The 24,534-nt window shown below is 54.4% G+C and overlaps 1 protein-coding gene across 5 annotated transcripts; it reads left to right on the forward strand.

Annotated features, from left to right (window-relative positions):
- IGF2BP2 (insulin like growth factor 2 mRNA binding protein 2) lies at positions 1-23,968 on the forward strand. 5 transcript variants are annotated; one of them, XM_069025095.1, is made up of 18 exons: positions 1-308; positions 784-844; positions 10,937-10,985; positions 11,318-11,369; positions 11,874-11,937; positions 13,281-13,353; positions 13,486-13,553; positions 17,294-17,428; positions 17,581-17,703; positions 18,275-18,410; positions 18,585-18,713; positions 19,455-19,478; positions 20,054-20,122; positions 20,708-20,824; positions 21,091-21,165; positions 21,389-21,520; positions 21,800-21,913; positions 22,393-23,968. In XM_069025095.1, exons 1-18 carry the CDS (start codon positions 119-121, stop codon positions 22,486-22,488), a joined length of 1,707 nt encoding a protein of 568 aa, XP_068881196.1. In that variant the 5' UTR covers positions 1-118; the 3' UTR covers positions 22,489-23,968. The 5 variants fall into 5 exon arrangements, with proteins under 5 accessions (XP_068881196.1, XP_068881194.1, XP_068881195.1 ...); XM_069025093.1 differs by having other exon boundaries at positions 13,281-13,553; XM_069025094.1 differs by having other exon boundaries at positions 13,281-13,553; positions 19,458-19,478.
- Positions 23,969-24,534: the final 566 nt, after the last annotated feature.

Genomic DNA, 24,534 nt, shown 5'->3' on the forward strand with positions numbered 1-24,534 from the left:
GGCTCCGCCGGGCCGGGGCCGGTGGCGCAGAGCGGGACCCTCCCGAGCCCGCGTTCGTCCCGCTCCCGGGAGGGGAGGAGCCGGGGGGGCTCCCGGGGAGGAGCCCGGGGGGCTCCCGATGAGGCGCCGGAGGATGAACCAGCTGTACATCGGCAACCTCAGCCCCGCCGCCACCGCCCAGGACCTCCGGCAGCTCTTCGGGGAGCGGCAGCTGCCCCTGCCCGGCCAGGTCCTCCTCAAGTCCGGCTACGCCTTCGTGGACTACCCGGACCAAAACTGGGCCATCCGGGCCATCGAGACCCTCTCGGGTGAGCGACCCCCCCCGCGCCCCCCGCATCCCCACCGCGACCCCCTCATCCCCTCCCCCCCGACGCCCCCTCCCCGGGCATCCCCCAGTCCCCCCTTCCCTCCCTCCTCTCCCTCCTTCCCTCCCTCCTCCCGCCCCGGCTCTTCCCAACCTCGCCTCTATTTTTCGCTGATTTTTTTCTCCGATTTTATTGGGAGCCCCCGGGGCGCGGCGCCCCCCGGCCCGCCGCCCCGCCGCCCCCCGCCGCCCCCCGGGGACCCGATTACGAGGTGCCCAACCCCAACTCCCCGGGGGCGCCGAGCGGGGGGGCCCGGGGGCCCGGGGGGGGGCGGAGGGCGCGGGGACAGCCCGGGGACGCCGGGGGGGTGAGATACGATGGGATCCCATGGGGTGGGATGAGGTGGGCCGGGATTTGTCGGGGGGATGCTGCCCTGCCCCATCCCGGGGGGATGCTGAGCGCCCCGCTGTCTCCGCAGGGAAAGTGGAGCTGCACGGCAAAGTGATGGAAGTGGATTATTCCGTGCCCAAAAAGCTCAGGTAACCCCGCGCCGCCACCCCCAGACTCCCCCCCGATCCCTGTGTCCATCCCAGCGGGACGGGGGGCGCGCCGGGCGCTCCGGGAGCGGGGATGCGGGGGATGGGGGGGGCGGGGGAGCCCCGTCGGTTTTACTTTCGCTCCGGAGCGCAGCGCGGGGAGGAGGGGGGGAAGGAGCTGCCGGCCCACGGCCGCGTTCCCACGGGCGGGCACCCCCGTGATGCCCCCCCACCCCACGCTGCCCAGCGCTCCCGGCTTAAACAGCCGCTTGTTTAGCAGGAAAACACGAAAAAACCCCTTTCCTCTCACTTTCCGCGGCGTGGACGGAGGTTTTTCCCAGCAGCGCAGCCACCCGCACCCTTAGGGATGTTATTTTTAGTCGGTAATTCATCAATTTCCCCTCTCCAAACACCTCATCCCCCCTTTTATCCAGCCGGAGAACCCCCAACCCCGAAGCATTTTGCATTTAATGCATCGCGGCGAGCGCGCCCTCTCATTTCCATCAGGTGCCCGAGGCCGGCCTGATGGGCACACGCGTTCCACAGGGAAAACAAACCCCGCGACCGTGTGGCGTAGCCTCATCCCGAGGTTTATTCCCCCCCCGTCATGTGTCGGGATAAAAGAGGGGAAAAAAAAAAATAAATAACCCCATCGTCTGCTCCGGGCGGGTAATGTGGGGCCGCTTGGCGCGGAGGCTTGGCCTGGGCTGGGAGGTGGGGTACGGATTTGGCCCGGGATTGCTGCTGGGGTATTAATTTGGAAATGACGGGGGGGTTGGAAATGCTGTTGTGTAATTGAGGCTTACGGGGGGGGAATGGCTCGTGCCCGGCATCACGTGTGCCGGAGTGGGATTTCGTCTTCGGCAGGGATCGCACACTCCCTTACCTTCAAAAATCCATCGAAACGAGCTCCCCAGAAATAGCCAGGTGTGACATTTCTAAGCTAAACCTCTTCAGCAGCCTCGGGTTGGGCTGCCGGTGACTTTGGAAGAGGGATGGAGCCAGAAATTGGGAGTTTGGGGCCGTAGTACGGAGCCAGGGCTCGACCTTTACCATGTAGCAGGGGATGTAAACAAGGAATTCATCTTTAAATTCTCCCGTCGGGGCTGGGGTGCGCCTGCTTTTCCTCCCAAGTTTTATAATGAGAAAAAAAGCCATTTAACCAGCCCAGAAATAAATACTGATTTATTTTACATCGCTCTGTGTTCAGCTGGCTCCAAGTTTTCTATTCCCAAGTTTCTTCCGATTATCGAGATCTAATTTAAGCTGATACCTTTTTATGCCCAGCTCAAGAAATCTACCCTGCTTTATATTAATATCCCCAGTCTGGGGGGCTGTGCCCTGACTCAGTAGATTATAGATTTTATTTTTGTAATGTGATTTTTGGCAGGGAACAGAGACTCACGTGGCCGTGTTTATATCCCCCCCCCTCCTTTAAATCTGTAGAAAATCCAATTTTTATGGTCGTGGTTGAGTCCTGGAGACACACTGGGATTTCAGGGAGTGAAATGGTAAAAATCCCCCCATGACTGGAATGAATTTGGGGGTTATTGGGGTTGGGGAACCCGAGCTGCGTTGGCTCTCACCCCTGGGCGTTCCTGCGTCACGGGGATGTGAGGAGGTGCCGATGCCCAGCGCTTCCTTCCGTGCCCGACTTCACCTGGAATGCTTAATTTTTATATCAAAATCTAGCACAGATCTGTGTGATCAATATATTTATATACCTATAAATACATTTGGCTAAGGAACGGGCTGGAAAACCCCTGGGACATCTGGCCACGGGAAGGAGGGAAGGGAATTCCTCGAGGGGAGGTGCTGGCAGAGGGGATGTTTCTGTTTCTCCGAAGGCAGGAATTAGATGTGACAGTGGTGGGAAGGAGCCTGAATCCTGCCCAGTCCATCCATTCACCTCCCACGAGTTTAAAACCAGCTCTTCTGCTGCCATCCCGATGATCTGGGCTCCTGCAGGAGGGATCCAACAGCCTCATGGTTGTTTTTTTCCCCTTGTATCTGTTGGATTGTGCCTCGGGGAATTAAAGAAAAAAAAAATCACTTTATTTTTTAATCAACATTTTCTATTTTTAAGTTATTTTAAAATTGATTTTAAACTCAGCAGGAGCAGGGAATACTTTAATTTGCTTGAAGCAGTCCCACTTCAAGAATATTTTGGTCTTGGAGCGTGGCCGTGGGGGAAGCAGCAGCATCTTCCCCCTTAAAGATGGGTTGTATATCCCTACAATCATTAAAAATCGTGTTAATGGAAAAGAAAGAAAAGAAAGAACATACAAAGATGGATAAAAAGAAAGAGCATTTAAAAAAAAAAAATTAGGATTGGTTGTGAAAAATGAGAAGTAATACTCGGCTCCCCCAGTGCTGACTGTTATACAAGAATTGGATAAAAATGAGGAGTTTAAAAAGTAGCAGATCTCCAGTTATTGTCCTCAAACCAGTCCCGTTTTGGGGGTTCTGGTTGGGAAGGTGCCTTTTCATTTCTGTTTCTGCTGTAATTGTCAGAAATGAGAAAGGAAAGCACGTGGGAGATGGGAAGAGCAGGGAGAGGAGCCTGGAAATCACTGTGATGTGGAATGATTATGTAGAAATATCTCATTGTGTGTCAAACTCGGGTGGTTTTGCCCCAGAGGAAGGTGGCAGGAGGGGGAGTGGTGCCAGTGCCTGCCTGAGGGGCTTTGCTGGGGCTCATTTTATGGCATTTCCTCCTGTTTCAAAAAGAATTACCCTTAAATAATTCTCTTTTGAGCATCAACTCAATTCTCATTTCTTCGTGGGTTTGCTTTATTGATTATTTACTTATTTCCCTGTATTTTTCAACCCATAAATGCTGGTGATGTTAAGGCTAGGGATAAACATCCAGGCCCTTTGTTCTTCCTCTGGGCACCCCATCTTTGCTTTCCTTATCAATAATTGCCTGTTGTTAATGAGATGCTTAATTAGGAGAGAGGAGTTCCCGTGCACACCAGTTGCTTTGGCAGGAAGAGCCCCTGGAACCTCCCCAGGTGTGTCTGGAAATGCACACGGGGAGCAGAATATTGAATTTGGGGTGCTAAAAGTGGGGCTGCTCTCAGCCCTAGTCCTGTATCCTTAAAGAGATATATTTTAAAACTTTTAGTGTCTTACAAATTGATACAAATTTATAATGTGTGGTGCTGTGTTTCAAGTATTTGGTATCTTTTATGTAGATACAAATAAAAGATATTGCCTGTATAAAGACATTATATAAAAGCTACTTTATATATATATTTATATGCATAAAAATATACTCCTAATACATATTTTTATATGTGTTATATGGACCAGATGAGCTCTAAAGGTCCCTTCCAACCCAAACTATTCTATGATTCTATATTTATGTAAGTGGATATGAAACATTTATAAAAATATATTCGATTACATAAAATGCACAAAATATTCCTATATAACATTTTATAAGACATATTTCTATACAAAAAGAGACTTTTTTAATATATATATTTATGTATAGACATACATATGAAGTTGCCAGGGCAATGCTGGTCACATCCAGGATGGGAAACCCCCCTCCTGCTGCCCACTGGATGTGTGCCCAGTTTCCCATAGGTCTGGGATGTTCCCAATGGAGCTGGCCAAGAGAATCCCCTTGGAGTTGATCCTTTCCCAGACTCCAGCGCTGGCTCTGGCCAGGGGTGATGCTGGTGCCCATTTATATTTTATTTTATTTTATTTTATTTTATTTTATTTTATTTTATTTTATTTTATTTTATTTTATTTTATTTTATTTTTTTTTTTTTTTATTTTTATTTTTATTTTATTTTATTTTATCTGTTTGCAGGTGTGGGTGAACTGGGAGTTGGTGGTGTTTGAGTTTTGGTTTTCTTTCGTTTCCTTTCCACTTGGATCTTTGCTTCCATGAATTTTTTGTCCCTTCTTTCCCCCCATTTCTTTTCCTCCATTTCCTTTCCCTGCTTTCTTTTACCCTCTTCTTTTTCCTCCCATTCTTTCCCCCTTCTTTTCCACCTTTTTTCTTCTTTTTCCCCATTCTTTTCTTCCCCTTTTTCCTCCCCTTTTCTTTCCTTTTTTCCCCCTTCTTCTTTCTCCCCTTTCTTTTCCCCCTTTTTCCCCTCTTCTTTTCCCCTCTTCTTTTCCCTCTTCGTTTTCCCTCCTTTCCCCCTTTCCCCCACCTTCCTTTCCTTCTTCTTTTTTCCCCTTATATTTTTTCCCCTTTCCTTCTTTTTTTCCCCCTTTTTCTTTTCCCTTTTCCCCCTTTTTCCCCCTCTCTTCTTTTCCCCCTTCTTTTTCCCTCCCTTCCCCCTTTCCCCTCACCTTTCCCCTCTTCTTTTTTCCCTTCTTTTTTCCCTTTTTTCCCCTTTCCTTCTTTTTTCCCCTTTTTTCTTTTCCCTTTTCCCCCTTTTTCCCCCCTTTCTTTTCCCCCTTCTTTTTCCTTCCCTTCCCCTTTCCCCCCACCTTTCCTGTCTTCTTTTTTCCCTTTCCTTCTTCTTTTTCCCTTTTTTCTTTTCCATTTCCCCCCTTCTTTTCCCCCTTCTTTTTCCCTCCCTTCCCCCTTTCCCCCACCTTTCCCATCTTCTTTTTTCCCTTTTCCCCCTTCTTTTTTCCCCTTTCCTTCTTTTCCCCTTTTTTCTTTTCCCTTTTCCTTCCTTTATTCCCCCTCTCTTCTTTTCCCCTTTCTTTTTCCTTCCCTTCCCCCTTTCCCCTCACCTTTCCCCTCTTCTTTTTTCCCTTCTTTTTTCCCCCTTTTTTCTTTTCCCTTTTCCCTCCTTTATTCCCCCTCTCTTCTTTTCCCCCTTCTTTTTCCCTCCCTTCCCCCTTTCCCCCCCACCTTTCCCCTCTTCTTTTTTCCCTTTTCCCCTTTCTTTTTTCCCCTTTCCTTCTTTTCCCCTTTTTTCTTTTCCCTTTTCCCTCCTTTATTCCCCCTCTCTTCTTTTCCCCCTTCTTTTTCCCTCCATTCCCCCTTTACTCCCACATTTCCCCTCTTCTCTTCCCCCTTCTTTTTCCCTCCCTTCCCCCTTTACCCCCACCTTTCCCCTCTTCTCTTCCCCCTTCTTTTTCCCTCCCTTCCCCCTTTCCCCTCACCTTTCCCCTCTTCTTTTCCCCCTTCTTTTTTCCCCTTTCCTTCTTTTCCCCCTTCTTTCTTTCCCTTCTTTCTTTCCCCCATCCTTTCTTTCCCCCCACCCCTCCCATTTATGTTTCCCCCTCCTTTTTTTCCCCTCTCCTTTTTTTTCCCCTCCTTTTTTTTCACCTTCTTCTTTCCCCACTGCTCTTCCCTCTTTTGTTTTCCCCCCTTAATCTGCCGGGGCTGTGACAGATGGGCCGCGATTCCCGATTCCCGTCCCTATTGTTGATCCATCGCAGCTCCGGGGGCTGGAGCGCTCCCGTGCTGCCCGGCCCTCGGTAGGACGAGGCCGGGGCTTTACCAACGAGGGATTTTAATTCCTTAAGAGCGTCAGGGCAAAGCCCCCAGGCTGGGAGGGGAACTGGAGCAGCAGCAGCCTCCACGCTCCTGGCAACTGGTGGAAACTGGGGCAGCTCTTTAATGCTCATCCAGCGCTCACAGAGCTGCTGCTCTGCAGGATCTTCTGCTGGGTGGGCTTGGGTGACAGCAAAACTCCTCCAGGACAACGCCAGGAGACCCAGAAAATAGATATAATAATGAGCAATCACAAATCCAACAGCCACTTCCTTCCCTGCCCGGTCAGGGCTGTGGATGGCTCAGGCTCCGAGCTGCTGGGTCTGGAAAATTCAGCTGGGACAGAGTTTGGTCCCTGCCTGATGATGGGAATCATTTTTTTTGTAGATGTTTCCTTGCCTGGGACAAAGATTTCATAAAGCAGGCAGAGCCCCCACTGGGTTTTCAGCATGTTTTCCCTTTGCTTTTTTTCCCCAGTTCTCTTGAAAACTGATTTTTATGGAAAACAGGAGCGTGTTTTCTCTGCCCTCAGCGCTGATCCGAGGTGGAAGGTGATAAAATCCCTTAAGCTTTATTATAGTAAGATATTACAAAGCTTGAGTAGGAAAAAAATCCATGTTTTTTAGGGCAGAGAGTGGTGAAGCCATCCCTTGTATTCCATTATATTAATTATATACCATTATATATTATTTTTCTTTATTATTGTTTGGTATTACTGTATAGTATTATATTGCTATATTATTTTATTGAGGTTTTATTATTATATTCTAGGGCTGATATTTAAGCCAGCTTGCTTCTGGTTCCCAAATTCTTGTGGGAGACAAAGCCCCTCTGGAGCTTCCCCTTGACTAAGGGGTGGTTGGGTGATCTGTGGGGCCAGCAGGGAAGATCCAGGGATCCATTGTGGATGTTGGGCAGGGAGCTGGTGGCATTTCACACCTTCATGTTGTTTTCATTCTCGTCCTTCTGTGTCCCTGGATTTCAAGAGGGTTGTTACCCACTGTTTCCCTGGAAGCTACAGGAGGGCAGGAAGCCATGCTGGAAAAAGTAGGGGGATGTGCCAAAACCCCCTCAATCCTCCTGATTCTGGGGAATAAACCCCAAGTTTTAAGGCTTTTCTGTTTTACTGCCTGGTTTCAACAAGTGCAGGTAGCAGGCACGTGGTAGCAGGGATGCTGGCAGGGCGTGGATGGCTGGGGGCTTTTCCATCCCCTTTCCCTGCAGGATTGTGATGTCAGCCCTGTGATTCTGCTCTAATGGATGCATGAAATGACACACAGCTCCGTCCTGGATTATTTCATGAGCCCACTTTAGCTCCTCACTCACTGCTTGATCCTCCCTGTGCTGCCAGCAGCTCCCAGTACCCAAACCCCAGCTCTGGGGTGGAAGAGATGCTTCCTCCTCGAGCTGCTGGTGAGCAGGACCACTTTGGGATCAATTTAGAAGGGGAAAAAAAGCAGGTGAACCTGGTTTCTGTAGCCCTTGAAGCTGGTGAAGCAGCGAGGTGGGTGTGTGGAGGTGGGGAGGAGCCAGAGGGATGCAACTCCCTGGGTTATCCGAGGGCACTCGCTACAGCAGAGCCAGTTGCATCACACACTTGAGTGTTTTTCCCCCAGCTGGTTATTAGGATTTCTTTTATTTTTTAAATCCCCACCAGTCTGCTGCAAAACAGGGTGGGTGAAACGTGGCTGCTGTGCCCTCATGAGCTCCTGTGCCGGCGTTTTGTGTGTGCCCTGGAGTCAATCCCTGGGGTTTGGGAGAGCAGGGAAAATGAAACTAAAGTCAGAATCAGAATAAAAATCAAAATAAAGGGGTTCTCTGCCTCAAAGTTGCCCCTGGGAGTGGTGTTGGAGAAGAATGGCCCATTCCCCAGCCCTGGGAATAACACATCCATCCGTCCTGGCTCTGGATGTACATGCCTGACTCTGTCAGTGATGGCTGTGTGTGGTCCAGCACTGCTTCCACCAGGTGTGCGATTCCAAGAGCCATAAACACACCCAGTAGGAATAATAACCTTATTTTAAATGCTGAGTGGTGATGCTGAGCTGCTGGGAATGCTGCCCATGGGAGCTGAAGCTTGAGTGCCCTTCGGGTGTCTTTAGATGCCCTGCACCGGTTTGGACGGAAGCTGGAAGTGGGAATATGCCACAGTGTCCCATTGGGAAGTGGGGTTATGTGGCACCTTGCTTGTGATCCTTCTGTTTGGGTGTTCTGGGAGGTGGGCCAGGAGGGGTGAGGCAGCACCTTGGGAGACCAGGGCTGCTGTGGTATCTCCCCTGGCATCTGCCTTGGCAGAGGAGTAGGGAAATTATGGCCCTGGAGCAATCCAATTCAAGGCAGGGCTTTTCCAGGCGTGGCAAAGGGACCGTGTCCAGCCGTTGTGCTGGTTCCTTTTGGATGTGCCCCTTCCAAATGCCGTGTGTCCCCTGGGCTCCTGGGCTTTGGTGACAGGTGGGCTGAGCCAAATGAACCCCAAAAGGAGAGCGGCTCCTCTGTGGTCCAGCCTGGGGCATCCCGATGGTTCCCACACTGGGAGAGGAGGATGGCTGCGGTGATGCTTTGGCTTGGAGCTGAGCAGTGGCACCTTGGGATGAAGGTTGGTTTGGGTCTGGGAGGTGGTGGGAGCGACTGGGCAGCGTGTCTGGCTCTCTCTGGTGGTTTGAGACTCACAGGGATTTGTTCAGGCACTCTGGGCTCGCTGCGTGGCACCCATCGTCCCAGGAGTGGGATGTGTCTCTTGGAGCTGGCAAGAGCAGTCTCCTGGGAGCTGAGTATCTGGGCAGGACCTGGGCATCTTAAAATAGCCCCTCTGGGAAATGCTGGTGGGTTTTAAAAATGAAACATATCCCATTTTCTGGAGTGGTCCCTGTGGAATGTTTGTACTGGGAACAGCGTCGGCCACGGACGGGTGACAAGGGCAGGAGAAGGGCTCAGGCTGTTGGTGGACAGAGCAGGGTCACCACTGCCAGGGTCTCCCTTGGGCCAGCTCCTCCTTCCTGCCGTGGGTGGTCATGGCTGGGGGTGGGGTAGGACAAACCCTTCTCCTTCTCTCACACGGATTCTGGGATTCCCAGCTGGGAAATCCCTGGTGGCAGCTGGGGACAGGAGCCTTTTCCTGAGCACACCTGCTCAGCTGGATGCCAGCGCAGGGTTTGTTGTCCCACTGACCATCCCTGGCTGAGCAGCCCCAGGAGATACCAGGCTCCCTGATGGTTTCACCTGCTTGTCCATGGTCCTTCTCATGGGATGAGCTGTGGGGTTTGTCTTGTCCTCACAAACCACATTTCCAAAACCATCCTTTTCCCTGCCTTTTCCTCGCTGGCCCCAGTGTCTGGCCCCAAGCTACCTGAGGAACTCTTTATCTGCCAAAATTGTTGGCAGGGGCTCAGGGTTTGTCTGTGCAATGAGTTGTGAGAGCAAGGACCAGAGCTGGAAGGTCTTGTTTCCCAGCAGCTGAAGATTGTTGGTGGGATCAGGTTGTTAATGTCTTCTTCCACCTCCTCCTGCCTCCTTGTCCTGCGGGATTTGGCCCAAGGCCCCTGGGTGTTGGTGGCCATCAGCTGGGGCTGCTTCTGCGTTCCCGTGGAACTCCCAGGCTGGTGGGACCTGTCCTTCCAAGCATCCTCCTTGAACTCATCCCAGGGAAAAGGAAAGCTTCACAAAACCAGCTTCCAGCTGCTGATCAGCTCCTGAAACCTGGCTCTGTGTGTGGGCATGGGGCGGCTTGGTCAGGAAAAGCCATCCCTGGTGCTGGGAGGGGTGGTCCAGCTGTGCTCTGCTCAGGGCATTGGAGCTGGGCTAGGTGAGAACATAGGACAGTGCTGTGGTTGGAGCTGACTGGCTCCAGGCAGGATTGGGAATGCTGATCTGGGTGGCTCGTGGATGAGCTCATAGCTTGGCTAGATCCTGCATGGACAGGGCTCTCACTGCCCAAGCACATCTCACAGCCAGGTCGGGGGGATGTTTGGAGGCTGCTACCCTTGGCAGTGCTTCCTGTGCAGCCACAGCCAGGTGGGGAATGAAGCCATGGCCAGGTTGGGAATGCAACCACAGTTTGGGAATGCAAGCATGGCGATGCTGGGAATGAAACCGTGTCCAGGTTGGGAATGGCACCACAACCAGGCTGGGAGTGAGCCATGGCCAGGCTGTCATGTGAGTTTGGAAGTGCCACTGGACGAGGTTGGGTGTGTTGGCCATCTCCAAGCTGGGGCCTCCAAGGATATTTATTTGGGTTTCCCCAAGGAAAGCAGCCCCATGTTGCTGGGAAGTGGTGGGCCTCAGCTGGATGTACTTTTGGAGAGCTCCCCTCTCCAGGGGTAGAGCAGGGCAGGCCATGGCGGGGCTGGGGGTCCCGTTCCCAGCCCCGAGCAGCGTGGGCAGGGCTGTCCACGCATCCCGGTGCGGTCATGACTCTGCAGAGGCTCCTTTCAGGAGGTTTCCTTGGAAACCTGACAGCCAGCATGAGGAGGGAGCGTTCCAGAGAGGGCTTCAGCGCCTGTGGTGACCAGGGCAAAGCTGGGAGAAATGACTTTCCCTGGGGATGAGCTGCCCCGGCTCGGCGTGGGAAAGTGGGATGCTTTGGAAAGCTGTCAGCAGCTGCTGTCTGATTCCCAGAGAGGCTTTTCCCTCCGCCCTGAGGTGCCTGCAGACCCTAACCCAGGGCTTTGTCTTTGCAGGAGCAGGAAGATCCAGATCCGAAACATCCCCCCCCACCTACAGTGGGAGGTAAGAAGTGGCTGATCCCAGAAACGTCCCGTTCATCTCCGCCTCAGGCAGCGTGAGCTGTGCTGCTGGAGCACGTGGTCTGCACATGGGCCACCCTGTAACTTCCCAGTAACCTCAGGAGGGAGCATGAACTGGGCTCCAGCTCCTGCCTGCTTGTGGGTAGCAGAGCTGTGGGCCAGCTTTGAGCGGTGGGCCAGCTTTGGGATGATGGGATGCAGGTGGGTGGAGGCACTGGAGCGGTTGGGTGGTGCTGGATGGTGTTTGTGGGTGGAGTGGGCTCTTGCCCTGCCTGCTTGGGGCCTCACCTGCCCTGTTTGCTGCTCTGTCCCCAGGTGCTGGATGGCCTCTTAGCTCAGTACGGCACGGTGGAGAACGTAGAGCAAGGTAAGATGGTCCAGCGTGGTCCTCATCCCTGCAAAATTCCCAGCGCTGCTCCCCAGCTCTGCCCAGGCTACAGGAAGCTCACTGGGATGAAACCTGATTATCCCAGTAGCACTGGTCTGAAATGGGTTTCCCTTTGAACACAAACCCTGCTGGTGGAGGTGGGGCTACCTTTCCAGTGGTGCGATGATGACGTGGGCCACCCATCCTTCATCCCTGGGAATGCTCCTGGTCCCTGAAAAATGGAAAAAACTATTATCCTTGCAAGCAAAAATGAGCTGAGTGTAGCTTGGGATCCACTGGTGGGTCAGGGATGTCCAGCCTTGCATCCTGCTTGGATCCAGCCTGGGATCCAGCTGGGGGAAAACACAGCAGTGCCCAGGCGTGCCATGGGACAGGCATCTCCCTCCCCCCATCCCAGCTGTATCCCCCTCCGGAGCGTGCCGGGAGCAGCCGTGACACCTCTCCTGTCCCTGCTCCAACTCTTCCTTCTCTTGCTCCCCGCAGTGAACACAGACACAGAAACTGCCGTTGTCAACGTGACCTACGCCACCAAGGAAGAGGCAAAAGTGTGAGTGGGGTTTGTTTGGCTTTGCCCGTAATTTCACACCATGCCAGCTTTCCCAAGGAATCCCAGCTGTCTTCCAGGCTTCTCTAAGCTGTCCCACCACTGGGCTGTCTTCTGCCTTCTTCCCTGGCATGGGAGATGGGGTAATACAAATCAGGGGAAGGGTTGTTCCAAGCAAAAGTTTTATTCCAGGCTTGTAGAGATGTCAGCCCTGTGCTGGAGACCAGCCCTCGGAGCAAATACTGAGATTATTATTATTATTAGAGGCCAGGGTGTTTTTGATATGATCAAGAGTAGATCCCAGGCCCCAGAGAGCTTTGTGAGTCCATTAGTTGATGGACATTCCACCAGCTTCCCACCTGAGTTGACCCATCATGGCACTGGATAAGTGAGGACAGAGATGGGGACAGTGATCTGCTGGTCCAGGAGGGCAGAGGAGAATCCTTCTTGTGCATCCAGCCTCGGCTGGATGTGCTGTGGACCACAGATAAACAGGACATGAGTGTCTTAGAATCATGGAGTCCCCTGAGCTGGAAGGGACCCACAATGATCACTGAGTCCAAATCCTGGTCCTGCACAGGACAGCCCCAAAAATCCCACCGTGGTCTTGGCATGTGTGGCAATAAAGGAACACTAAGAGTTTCCCCAACACAGCAGTGCTCAATACTTTGGGATAAAAGGCCTTTTTGAACTCAGGAAAGGGATGGTGAAGCTGCAGAAGTCCTCAGAGGACGTGGGGTTCAGGCTTGGCAAGGAGCTGCTTGTGATCTGTCAGTAGCCGAAGTGGGATGTGGGAAAGCTGAAGCTGGCACCGGCATGGCCGGACATTGCTGCTGAGCAGGGGCTTGGGGAGTGAAGAGTCCCAGTGCTCCCTCCCAGCCTCATCCAGCCAGGAAGGGAGTTGGGGTTCCCAACAGAGGGGGCACCACGTGCTGCATCCTTCTCCCTGGAGCAGCGGTGGTGGCTCGGAGCTGCTCTTGTCACCTTTTCCATGTCCAAAAAACCTGTGAGACCATTCCCATGCTGTGTGGTAGCTTCTGGCAAGGACTTTGCCCTGGTGCAGGGGCAGGTCCCTGAGCTGCTGTCCCACCTCTGCTGGCAGGAGAAGTCATGTGCCAGCTTTGGCGTGACCCATGTGGAAGGGGACGATGTCCTGCCAGGTTATGAGTCTTGCTCCTCATGGAAAACGTGTGGGGCTCTGGCTTCTCATGGCCACCTTCTCCAGACTGGGGAGGGAGGAAGACACAGGTTGGGAAGGGCCCATGTTCTACATGTGGTGGGGGTACTGGAGAGGACCCCATCCCCGGGGAGCCCCTCACCACCCCCTGCATCTCCCTGCCTTGCAGAGCAATAGAGAAGCTGAGCGACCACCAGTTTGAGAACTATTCCTTCAAGATTTCCTACATCCCGGATGAAGAGGTGAGCTCCCCTCCGCCCCCTCAGCGATCCCGCCGCGGGGGCCACTCTTCCAGGGAGCGGGGCTCCTCCCCGGGGGGCTCCTCGCAGCCCAAACAGCTCGATTTCCCACTGCGGATGCTGGTGCCCACGCAGTTTGTTGGTGCGATCATAGGAAAGGAGGGCTTGACCATAAAGAACCTTACTAAGCAAACCCAGTCCAAGTAAGTACTTCCAATGGTTTTGTTTCCTTCTGTAGGGTGCTGTAGGTCCCAGCTCGGGTTCTCCCTGCACTGGGGGGCTTTGGAGTGCCAGCCACTGCTGATTTCTCGGGGTGCAGCCTTCAGGGGGTGGTGGCAGAGCTCAGGTCCTAAACCATTCCTGCTGGCCAGGGTGGCCTGGGTGCGGCAAGAGGGGGATGCACACTGGAAAAGGCCTGGAATGAGTTCCTAAAGCCGCATGAGAACAGCTGGGGGTGAGGCTTTAGGGAGAAATGGCAAGTTTGGGGATAAAATCCTAAAGGGGAATCCTCGGTGCAGTGGTCTTTGTCCTTGGGATTTGCTCATCCTGCAGCATCCCATATGGGCTGGAGCTGTTGAGGGGAGAGGGATGCTGTGGGAGCCCTGCCACGAGAAGGATGGCTTTTGTAACTGTTAGAAGCCTTTTTCAGCTATTAACATGTTTATTTTTGAACTAAAAAAAGGAAAAAAACCAAAAAGTGGGATTGTCGTGCCAAAGTTTTCCATGTTTCTCTTGTTGCTGTTCTCCTGATCTCACTGCTCATTCTCTGCATGGTTTTCCTGCATGGTTTGTTCCTGCCCAGGTGTGTTTGTGTTTAACCCAAAGCTGTCTTCTCCTGTGCTCATCATCCTGAACCTGGTGATCCCATGGGATGTAGGACTCCTGTCCCAGAGCATCCTAGTTCTCAGAGGAGATTTTAGAGGCAAATCTTTGGTAGTAGTGTGGCTGGAGGTAGAAAGATGGGCCAAACCCTGGTGCTGGGTTGGCAGGAAGAGGTTTGTACAGAAAGGGGGCAGAGGAGTAGGGAGAGGAGCTCTTGGAGCCCAGCTTGCCCCAGGTGGCCACCTGGTAGCCATGAGCCTGGTTGGCCGCAAGCTCTTCTTCTCCAGGTGAGTCCTGGTGGGAGATGAGCAGCAGGTGTAGCTGCGTCCTCACCACCCAAGACTGGAATTTGCCCTTTCCAAGCCCTGAGCCTGACAAGGAAGGTGGGAAGGTACCGATTTCTCCCAACCACAAAGCCAAACGCTGTTGCTTGGAGCAGTTTCTGCCACTGAATTGTCCCTCCTTGTGGAGTGGTTCCCCGTGCCTGCCCCGAAGACCTGGTGCCATGGAGGAAGGCCATGCTCAGTGCTCTCCCCTCTCCTGCCTTACCCATAATGGGGCACTACCTCTGCTCAGGTTTGGGCGAAGGGGACCTCAAGAATCCGTCCCAGGCAGCCACAGGAGCCCCTGTCCTTCAGCTTGGGTGCCGTCTCACACTCCATCCCTGCCCGGGCCACCCTCATCCACCGGTGTCATGATCCGAGGGTGACATCCTGTTGCCCGGCCCCTGCTCCTCCCCAGAGCAACACTGGGTTCTGGATTCCTCTGGTCACGTTGGATTTCATCCCTGGTTCCACACACAGAGATCCCAGAGATGCTTCTGAGTCCCACGGAGCAAAACCGTCCCCAGGCTGAGCCATCTTCTTCTTGAAGAAGCCCAGACCAAGACCCCAGCCCACCAGGTGACCTTCCACAGCCCTTGGAACTCCATAAGGAGAGGATCATGGCTACCCAGCAGCCATGGGACTGGGATAACCCTACAGGCACACTATTGTCCACCTGGAGAGGGCTGTGCCTCGTGGCAGCCATTCCCTGAAGCATTCCCAGCCCCCCGTGAGGTCTCTTGGAGGCTTTTCCTGCTGCACCATAGGCAAACCCTGTCCCCCCATCCCTGGTCATCCCTCCTGGCAGCACCTGGTGATGGGGGGAGGGTGCTGAAGGTCCCCTTCTCCATCCTCCTGTTGGAATGGAGCAGTTCAGCAGTGGCACTGGGATGTGCTGGGAGGTCCAGAGCTCTCTCTTCTCCAGCTCTCCGGGGGGGTATGTGCCTCCTTCCTTCTTCTCTCTGGCGAGTGAGCTCGTGCCCACACATCCAGACGTGGGATGGGTTGGTCAGCCAGGAACCTGTCTTGTGCCCCTCTCTAAGGCTTGCCCAAGGTCCTCATCACCTCAGTGCCTCCATCCAGCCCTTTCGTGGCGCTTGGTCCCTCTCTGGCATGATGGCTCCACTGTGTCCTCATCTCCACCAGCCTCAGCTGCTCATGCATCCAAGGAGCTGCGTGGCTCCCAGCTATGGGGTTTGTTGGGATTCCTCATTGATTCCCCCTACCTTGGGAGCATCAGCCTGGTCTGTCATCTCCTCACGTGGCCGTCATGACGTGTTCGCCCTGCCCCCGGCGAAGGGGTGGCAGCGAGTGTCCCTGTACCTGCTGGGAATGGATCCTCCAGGCCAACCTGAGGGAGCTCCACGGCTGGGAGCACCTCAGAGGGTCTCACTCAGCACACGGCTGGGTCACCACGGGCTGTCGACGTGGCCACAGGGTGCCAGTGTTTCCATCATCGCTTTGCGTGGTCCACTCAGCACCAGTCTCCTGCCTGAACAGCTCCAACTGAAGCCACGGGAGATCTGGAGAGATGGAGCCTACGAAGGGAATCACGCTCTGTCTTCGCTCCCTGCTCAGTGCTTGGATGGAACCTCTCTGGGGTCCCTTTGGAGCGGGTGGGGTTGGCTCTGCCCTTTTCTCAGGGAAGGCTCACCCAGCTGCTCCCCTTCCACCGTCCTCCGTGTTCCAACGTGCTGGTTCTTGAGCTCCTGGAAGAGTTGACCTGTGCAAACCCACCGGGACCCCGCAGCGTCCCAGTGTGGCACTGTGTGGTGACTCTGCCCTGCAGCCCTTGGCCTGGCACATGCAGCAGCACCCTGGATGATCCCGGTCGGGATGGGACCTCGGAGACATGGCCGGAGGGCACCCACCGTGTCGGAGCTGAGCGCCGGCAGCATTCTGGAGTGGCTGAGCTGCCACTACCACACCTGCTCAGAAGATCTGGCCCTGGCTGCAGCAGTGACAGGGACACCAAGGTGGTGGCCGATGGCAGGATGGCCGCACAGCATCACCCTCCGGTGGGAAGAGCGCGCGGACTCGTGCGGAGAAGACGGAAAGGTTCTTCCCCCTGTTGTCCAAGGCGCGTGGTTGAGGTGCGGGAGTCTCCTACCCTGCTTTCCTCTCTCCCTCTCTCTCAGGGCTTTGCCAGGTACGGTTGAGCGTGAGGAGCGAGCTGGAGGCCGTGCCTCCTCCCGCCATGAGCTGAGGGAGGACCAGAGGAGTAGAGCACGGTCCCTGCCGGTGCGCACGGGAGCCTTCTGGTCTCCCCTGGAAGGGCGTGAGTACCAGCGCTGTTGTTGCCGGGTGCCTCCGTGTCGTGACAGACGCTGCCCATGGGTAAGTGCTCTCTGTCCCGAAGGACGTGGTCGCTGGACAGCCTCGGGTGTTGTGCAGAGAGAGGCAGAGGTCGGAAGGGACCTCTGGAGGCCTTTAATCCGGTCTCCTGCTCCAAGAGGGACTGGCATCAGAGATGATAGACCAGGTTGCTCAGGGCTTTGTCCAGTTGAGGATTTGTTCTGCCCCCTTGATGCATTGGTTGATGTTGTGACACCCCTCAGCTTCCAGGACCTTGGGTCCTACAGGCGAACGCGGCCCAAATCTGATCCAAACCACCCGAAACCAAACACTGCCTGGGCTTGTGTGAGCCGGGTGATGGTAGATGCACCTGAGACCCAGGTTCACCCCAAAGCTTGAGCAAGTGTTGAAATGAGTTTTTCTCAGCTCCTGAGCTCTCAAAACCCTCTGTGTGACACCAGACCCATCTCAGGGGCTCCTCTCTGCTGGTTGTTTCACCGCAGGGTTGACATCCATCGGAAGGAAAATGCCGGCGCTGCCGAGAAGCCCATCACCATCCACGCCACGCCGGAGGGGTGCTCGGAAGCGTGCCGCATGATCCTGGATATCATGCAGAAGGAGGCTGACGAAACTAAATCGTGAGTGCTCCTGGCTCAGCCAAAAGCGTGGTGGGAAATGGTGGTGGTGGTCCTTCTTTCCACCACAACCTTAGTACCTGTGGCTGGAAGTTTCTGTGTTTCCTGACTGGCTGAACCTTTAGATTTTTTTTTTTTTTTTAAATCCATTTTAGAGCAGAAGAGATTCCCTTGAAAATCCTGGCACACAACAGCCTGGTGGGGAGGTTGATTGGCAAGGAGGGCCGCAACCTCAAGAAGATTGAGCAGGACACGGGCACAAAGATCACCATCTCCCCGTAAGTTCTTGTGACAGGGCATGGGGGAGTGGTTTCCCACTGCCAGAGGGCAGCGTTAGATGGGATATTGGGAAGAAGTTCTTCCTTTTGAGAGTAGTGAAGCCCTGGCACAGGGTGCCCAGAGAAGCTGTGGCTGCCCCTGGATCCCTGGCAGTGTTCAAGGCCAGGTTGGACGGGGCTTGGAGCCTCCTGGGCTAGTGGGAGGTGTCCCTGCCCATGGCAGGGGGTGGAGCTGGATGCGCTTTCACGTCCTTTCCAACCCAAACCATTCCATGATGCCATGATGAAATGATTCCAGTGAAATCCTGGCGAACACCAGGCCACCCCATTCCATCCAACATGGTACAAGCAGTGCTGGAGCCAAAAACCAGAGCAGCTGTGTCCTCCCATGTGCATTCCCCATCCCGGGTGGATGTTCCTCATCCCAGGTGGATGGTGGTGGCAGGCAGAGGGCATGTGGCTCTCCCATGGTCTCGGGGGGAACCCTCAGCTGTGATTTGAGTTTTTCTGGGGTTTTTCTTGACTTGAAGAAGGAGTGTAACCGTGTCTCTGGATTTTTCCCATGGGGCAGTTTGCAGGATTTGACCATCTATAACCCTGAGCGCACCATCACGGTGAAGGGCAGCACGGAGGCCTGCTCCAACGCCGAGGTGGAGATCATGAAGAAGCTGCGCGAGGCCTACGAGAACGACGTGGTGGCCGTCAATGTAAGCTCAGCCCTCCCACCAGGGCTGCTCTCGCTGCAGGTGGCCAGATGAGAACTCAGAGTGGAGGTCAATGTGTTACAACAAGGGTTGGGGCCTCGCCCATCACATCCACACTGTGTTGAGAAGCCCAGGACTCCACCTTTCACACCTTTCTCCGTGTCTTTCCTTTCCCAGCAACAGGCCAACCTGATCCCAGGACTGAACCTCAGTGCTTTGGGCATCTTCTCCACAGGGCTGTCCATGCTCCCGTCCACCCCAGGGGCCCGAGGGGCTGCAGCTGCCACCCCATACCACCCCTTTGCAGTAAGTGTGAGATGTTCCTGGTGTCTGGAGTGTCCTGCCAGAGCTGTTGGGTTTGGGTAGGAGCCACCTCATGAGGAGCTCTGACTCTCAGCCATTTGGGAAGGATCCTCATCACAGCAGCTAAGTGGAGAGGACAGGGAATGGAGGTGGCTTGTCCCTGCTTGGATGCAGCCCCCGGGAAGATCAGCTGCATCCCTGTGTTGTGCTGAGCTGGGTTTCACCAGTGTTTAAGGACCGGCTGTGTCCCAAGGGTGCTGCTCTCTGAAGAGAGCATGGAAAAGCCATATAGGTGGTCTTCAGTCCTGACCCCAAGCCCACCACTGGGTTGTGATGGTATGGAGTGGGTTGTGCCCTGTGGGTCTAGTCTTGGTGGCCACCAGAGCCCCCTCGTGTGGCCACAGGGCGTGCAGGGGACAAGCAGCCACCCTGTGCATCCACTGCCATCAGTGGATCCCTGCCCTTGCATCCAGGGGTCTGTGCTCGTGGGGAGCCAACCTCCACCCCACCTCACAGGGGAGGGTTCTCCTCCTTCTTGGGGTGCTGAAACCTGGGCAAGGATGTTCACAACCCCTGAGGTGACAGTGGGCAGGGATGGTGCCGTGCCAGGAGAACAGGATGGCCAAGGTGCTGATGGAGAAGGTCCATCCCAGGTGCTGTGGGCTGTCTCCGTTAGTCCCTAAATAATTTATTCCGAGCTGTGGGTTAATTTACCTGTGCTGTTTTCTTTCCCTGGAATGCCAGCAGCAGAGCGGGCGGAGGAGGACGGTGAGTGCCAGGAAGGATGTGGGGGGGGATGTGCTGGCTCTGGAGGGCTCCAGGAGGGTTGGTTGGTCACTCTCAGCCTGTGGAGGGGAGGATGCTGTGCCTGTATCCACAGCCTTTGGGAGACAGCTGTAAGAATTATTTATGGGTGTGATGGAGAGGAGCAGGACAGGTCTCCTGAAGGGCCTTTTTTGATGTGGGATCCTTCACCCCAAAGCTTTGTGTGGCCTTTTTCAAGCGCCCCTGGTGAGGTGAGAAGGGGACCTTTTTTCTGATACGACCATTAGCAGTACACAGCCAAAAAAACAGCAGTGGGGAGGGACTGGGCTTAACTGGGAGCTCCCACCCCCATCCCAGCCTCGTGCTGTGCCACAGGCGCAGGATCCGGGCTGCAGCTCATCCTTGGATGTGCCTGGAGTCTCCTGGGGGTATTCAGGGGATGAGGGGTGCTCACTGCGTCCTCGTGTCGCTCATGGTGGTGACACACTCCCCATGTCGGGGTGGGGGTGGCTGGGAAGGGGCTGGCACCTTGAGGACATCATTGATGTCACTGACCCTCATTTTCTCTCCCACCACAGGGCTCCTCAGCCTATCTGTCAGGTCTGTACGGAGCCCCCCCAGCCGGCGCCTTCCCCCATCAGCACCCCGTAAGTTTCCCTTCCCCAACAGTGCCCTGGCACCTCCTGCCATGAGGTCTTCCTTTGGGCACGTTGTGGGAGGGCAGGCAAAAAGCTGAGAGTGCGTGCCAGGACCACAGCCCGGCCCAACTTAACCAAACCCGACCCAACTCAACCCAATTTAACCCAACCCAACTTAACCCAACCCAACCCAATTTACCAAACTCAACCCAACCCAACCAAACTTAACCCAACTCAACCCAACCAAACCCAACCCAACCAAACCCAACTTAACCCAACCAAATCCAACCCAATTTAACCCAACCCAACTTAACCCAACCCAACCCAATTTAACCCAACCCAGCTTAACCCAACCCAACCCAATTTAGCCCAACCCAACTTAACCCAACCCAATTTAACCCAACCCAACCCAATTTAGCCCAACCCAACTTAACCCAACCCAATTTAACCCAACCCAACCCAACTTAACCCAACCGAACCAAACCCAACCCAACCGCGCCCACCACCTCTTCAAACCTGGAATGCTGGCAAAGGGAAGCGACCCCCTGATCCAGCTGTTCCCCTGACCCTCTGGCTCTTCCGTGCCCTTTCCAGCTGCCAGAGCAGGAGGTCGTGAACTTGTTCATCCCAACACAGGCGGTGGGGGCCATCATCGGGAAGAAGGGGCAGCACATCAAGCAGCTGGCACGGTTTGCTGGTGCCTCCATCAAGGTGAGCAGGACTGCAGGGCTGGGCCAGGGCTTTGTGCCTCAGTTTCGCCTTCCCACTACTGAGGGCAGAGAAGGGAGCCCTTGGTGAATGGTTTTGCTCCCCAAAGTAGTAGAAACCCAGTCCTGCAGCATCCTGATTGTCACCACTGCTTGGGCAGGGGCGTGTCTCTGCAATGGGGGGTGTCCCTGCATGGGGGCACATCCCACACAGGGGAGGTCTTGCCCAAGGAAGGGTCACACTCACACTCCTTCCTCATCCCTCTGCAGATCGCGCCGGCAGAAGGTCCAGACGCCAGCGAGCGCATGGTGATCATCACGGGGCCACCTGAGGCTCAGTTCAAGGTGCGGTGGCCACAGGGTGGGGGCTGGCTTGGGGACATGGGCAGGGGCAAGGTGAGAGCATCCCTTTGGTCCCCACTGTGCCAGGGGGAGCTTCTCGGCTTGAGGACCACGGTTCTGGTGCTGCCAGGCATTGGCATATCATTGCCTGTGGGAGTGAAGGGCCCAGCAGGCCACCTCCAGGAGGCTGCCCACCACCTTTATGTCCCTTTTGTCCCCTCTCCAGGCCCAGGGACGAATATTTGGGAAGCTGAAAGAGGAAAACTTCTTTAACCCGAAAGAAGAAGTGAAGCTCGAAGCCCACATCAAGGTGCCTTCCTTCGCCGCCGGCCGCGTCATCGGCAAAGGTGGCAAGACGGTAGGTGGGGGTGTGGGGGCTCCCACCTGCCCTGGGAATGCAGAGCTGGACATCCTCTATCTCCCATCACCTCTGTCCCAGTGCTCTGTGATATCAGTGATGTCTCAGTCCCAGCCCCACGTCCTGGGGGATGGCTTTGGATGGCAACCATCCCAAGGGGGAGAGGGTGTGAGCCACAGCAGCCTGGTGCCACGCGCTGGCTCAGAGCTGGCGTGGCACCAGCAGGGGAGGATTTTGGCTCTTCTGCAGCAAAACCTGGATCTCTGTCGTTTGCTCCAGGTGAATGAACTGCAGAACTTAACGAGCGCAGAAGTCATTGTGCCGCGAGACCAAACCCCGGATGAGAACGAGGAGGTCGTTGTCAAAATCATTGGGCATTTCTTTGCCAGTCAGGTAAGGTTTGGCCATGGCTCTCCCAACATTCCCAGTTTAAGGAGAGCTGCCAAGCACGGCATTCCCTGAGTGGTTTCTGTGCACCCAGGATGCACTGAAGGGGATTTTGCCTGCATTCAAATTAAAGATTGGCTCGATTTAGCCAAAATCTGTTCCTGGGACACAGGGTGGGAATTGGCTCCTGTATCCCAGCTGGGTGCACGTACCAGGCTGGGTTCCTGCTTGCAGGAGGGTGGTGACACCCCAAAATCGAGGCTCTTGAGTGATGGAAGAACAAGTCAAGCCTTTGCTTTAGCACATCCTCATTTCTCGCAGAACCACTTCGGTGCTTGCCCTGGGGTTAAAAGCTGGAGGGTCGTGATGCTGTTGCGGGGGGCTGACACTGCTTGGGGTGGGCTCAGCTCTGGTGTGGCTGGTGGTGGGGGGAGGGAGCCCAGCCTCTGGTGGCCTCCCCAAGCCCTGTTTCTTGCTCTGCTCAGACTGCCCAGCGCAAGATCAGGGAAATCGTGCAGCAGGTGAAGCAGCAGGAGCACAAACACGCTCAGGGAGCCGCGGCCTCGCAGCACAGCAAGTGAGGCTCCCGCCAGCACTGCCCGACGAATGTAACCCCCCGCCAGCGCCGGACCCCAGCAGGTCAGGGGACAAACCAAAGACCCCCGAGCCCTCCTGCAGCCAGGCTGTGCAGAACCGGGGCACGGGGGGCTCTCTCCATCCCGCAGCTTCCGCCTTACTCCATCGCCGCCCCGCTGCTCCCCCGTCAGTTGGACTAACACAGGCAGAGAGAGGTGGTTTTTATTTCAGAATTCTCCCCCAACCCTGCCCCTTCCACCCAGGAGGAGCTCGCCCGGCCTGGGGGGCCCGCGGCGCAAGGCGCTCGTTAATTTAGAATTAATATATCGATAACGAAACTAACGCCGATTTTTAAGTTTTGTAAGATTTTATTTTTTAACTCACTTTTTAAAATTTTTTTGGGGGAGGGGGCTGTTTGTTTTTAGCAAAAGCAGGCTTTTCTAGAGGTTGAATGGCAGGAGCTGGTCCATTGGTTCTCTAATGCACCGTAGAGCAGAGCTGTCGGATCGCCAGCAGGGAAAAAAAAATACTAAATAACTGTTAAAAAGCGATTTCTGAAGGGCTTTGAGAAGAGCAGGGCCTGTAGGAGCCAAGAAGATTCCTCTTGTAGGAATTGTTCCTCTCTTTCACACCCCCTTTCCTCTTTGCTTTGAACTCCAAAAGTGGGGTTTGCATCTGTTCTGTCCCGCCTTTCTGTCTGTCTGTCCTCTCTCCATCACTGCCCAGCACTGGAAAATGATGGGCAGCACCAGCCCTGCCCGCTTTGGGCTGGGATCTTTGGGGAAAGATCCCTGTTGAAGGGAGAGGAGGGGGAAATGGGTGAAAAAAATGGATTTCCAAGAGGTTGTCAGCCCAGGGCTGGAAAACCCAACCAGCAAAATTGGCTTCAAATGAAAAATAACCCAAATAACCGCCCCTGACACACACACACGAACACACACACACACACACACAAAAAACTACCTCAGGTTTTCGTACCTCAGCACCTTGTGCTTGTGTTGCCCTTTTAGAGATTTTTGTACGCCTTGTTAAACTGATAGTTGGAGCATTTTTTTATTTTTGTAATAAAAAAAAAAACGAGTTGGAAAAATGATCTCGACCAAGTCAGCTGCGAGGTGGAAGAAGGAAACCATGCCCCGTGTCCCAGAGCTCTTCCGTAGTCTCCTGCAAGCCGAGAGCCAGTGGCTGTTCCTTTGGAGAAAGCTTGAGAAATGGTTAAAAAGCAAAAAAAAAAAAAAAAAAAAAAAAAAAGGGAAAAAATAAAAAAAGCCAAACACACACACACAAAAAAAAGGGTTTAAGGAAATCAAAGTGCCGGATGGAAGCGGTGAAAGCTGGCGGGCAAGAGCAGGGATGGGAGCTGAGGTGCCGGTGCCAGCGCCGCTGCCGTGGGCTGCCAATCCGTGTTTTCCTCTACTGCAAAGTGTTCTGTGAAAACCAACCCGAGACACCGACAACAAAGAGAAATATATCCAGCTAACCAGAGCCTGAGCCTGCTCTCCGTTGCCTTCTTTGGGGTCCCTTGCGCTGGTCATGGCTGGGAGTTCCTCCCTGCTGCCGGGGAGGGAAGGGCTGGATGTGGGGGAATTTGGGGTGGGGGAGGGTCAGTGGCAGTGCCAGATGTAGCTTCAAACCCAGGGACCTGGGAAGTGTTGCTGTCATGAAGCCACTTCTGCTTCCCTCCCTGCACGTCCCTGGCAAAGCCAAAACGATGGAACATCCAGTGGGGAAAGGTGCCAGATGGGGCTGGGATGGCCTTTGGGGGCAGGGCCTGGGGTGCTGCTGGGTGTCACAATGAGGGAACCCCACTCCATGAGGCCCAGAGCTGGGCTCTTCCCTCCCACCCCTCCAGCACTGGGAATGCTGCCATGGGAAAGTGGCTCTGGTGGCACCTGGGACACTCAAAACTGCAGCCCCAAACAGGGAGAAGCAAAAGGAAGGGGAAAGGACACCTTAAACATTCCCAGCTGCTGCTTCCTCATGCTCGGATCTTCCGCAGCCTCAGGGAAAATTAATGATCCCTGGTTAATTGTTGGTAAGAATAAAACACG

This window comes from Aphelocoma coerulescens, chromosome 9 (genome assembly GCF_041296385.1).
Source record: "Aphelocoma coerulescens isolate FSJ_1873_10779 chromosome 9, UR_Acoe_1.0, whole genome shotgun sequence".
In the NCBI taxonomy this organism is placed as follows: Eukaryota; Metazoa; Chordata; class Aves; order Passeriformes; family Corvidae; genus Aphelocoma; species Aphelocoma coerulescens.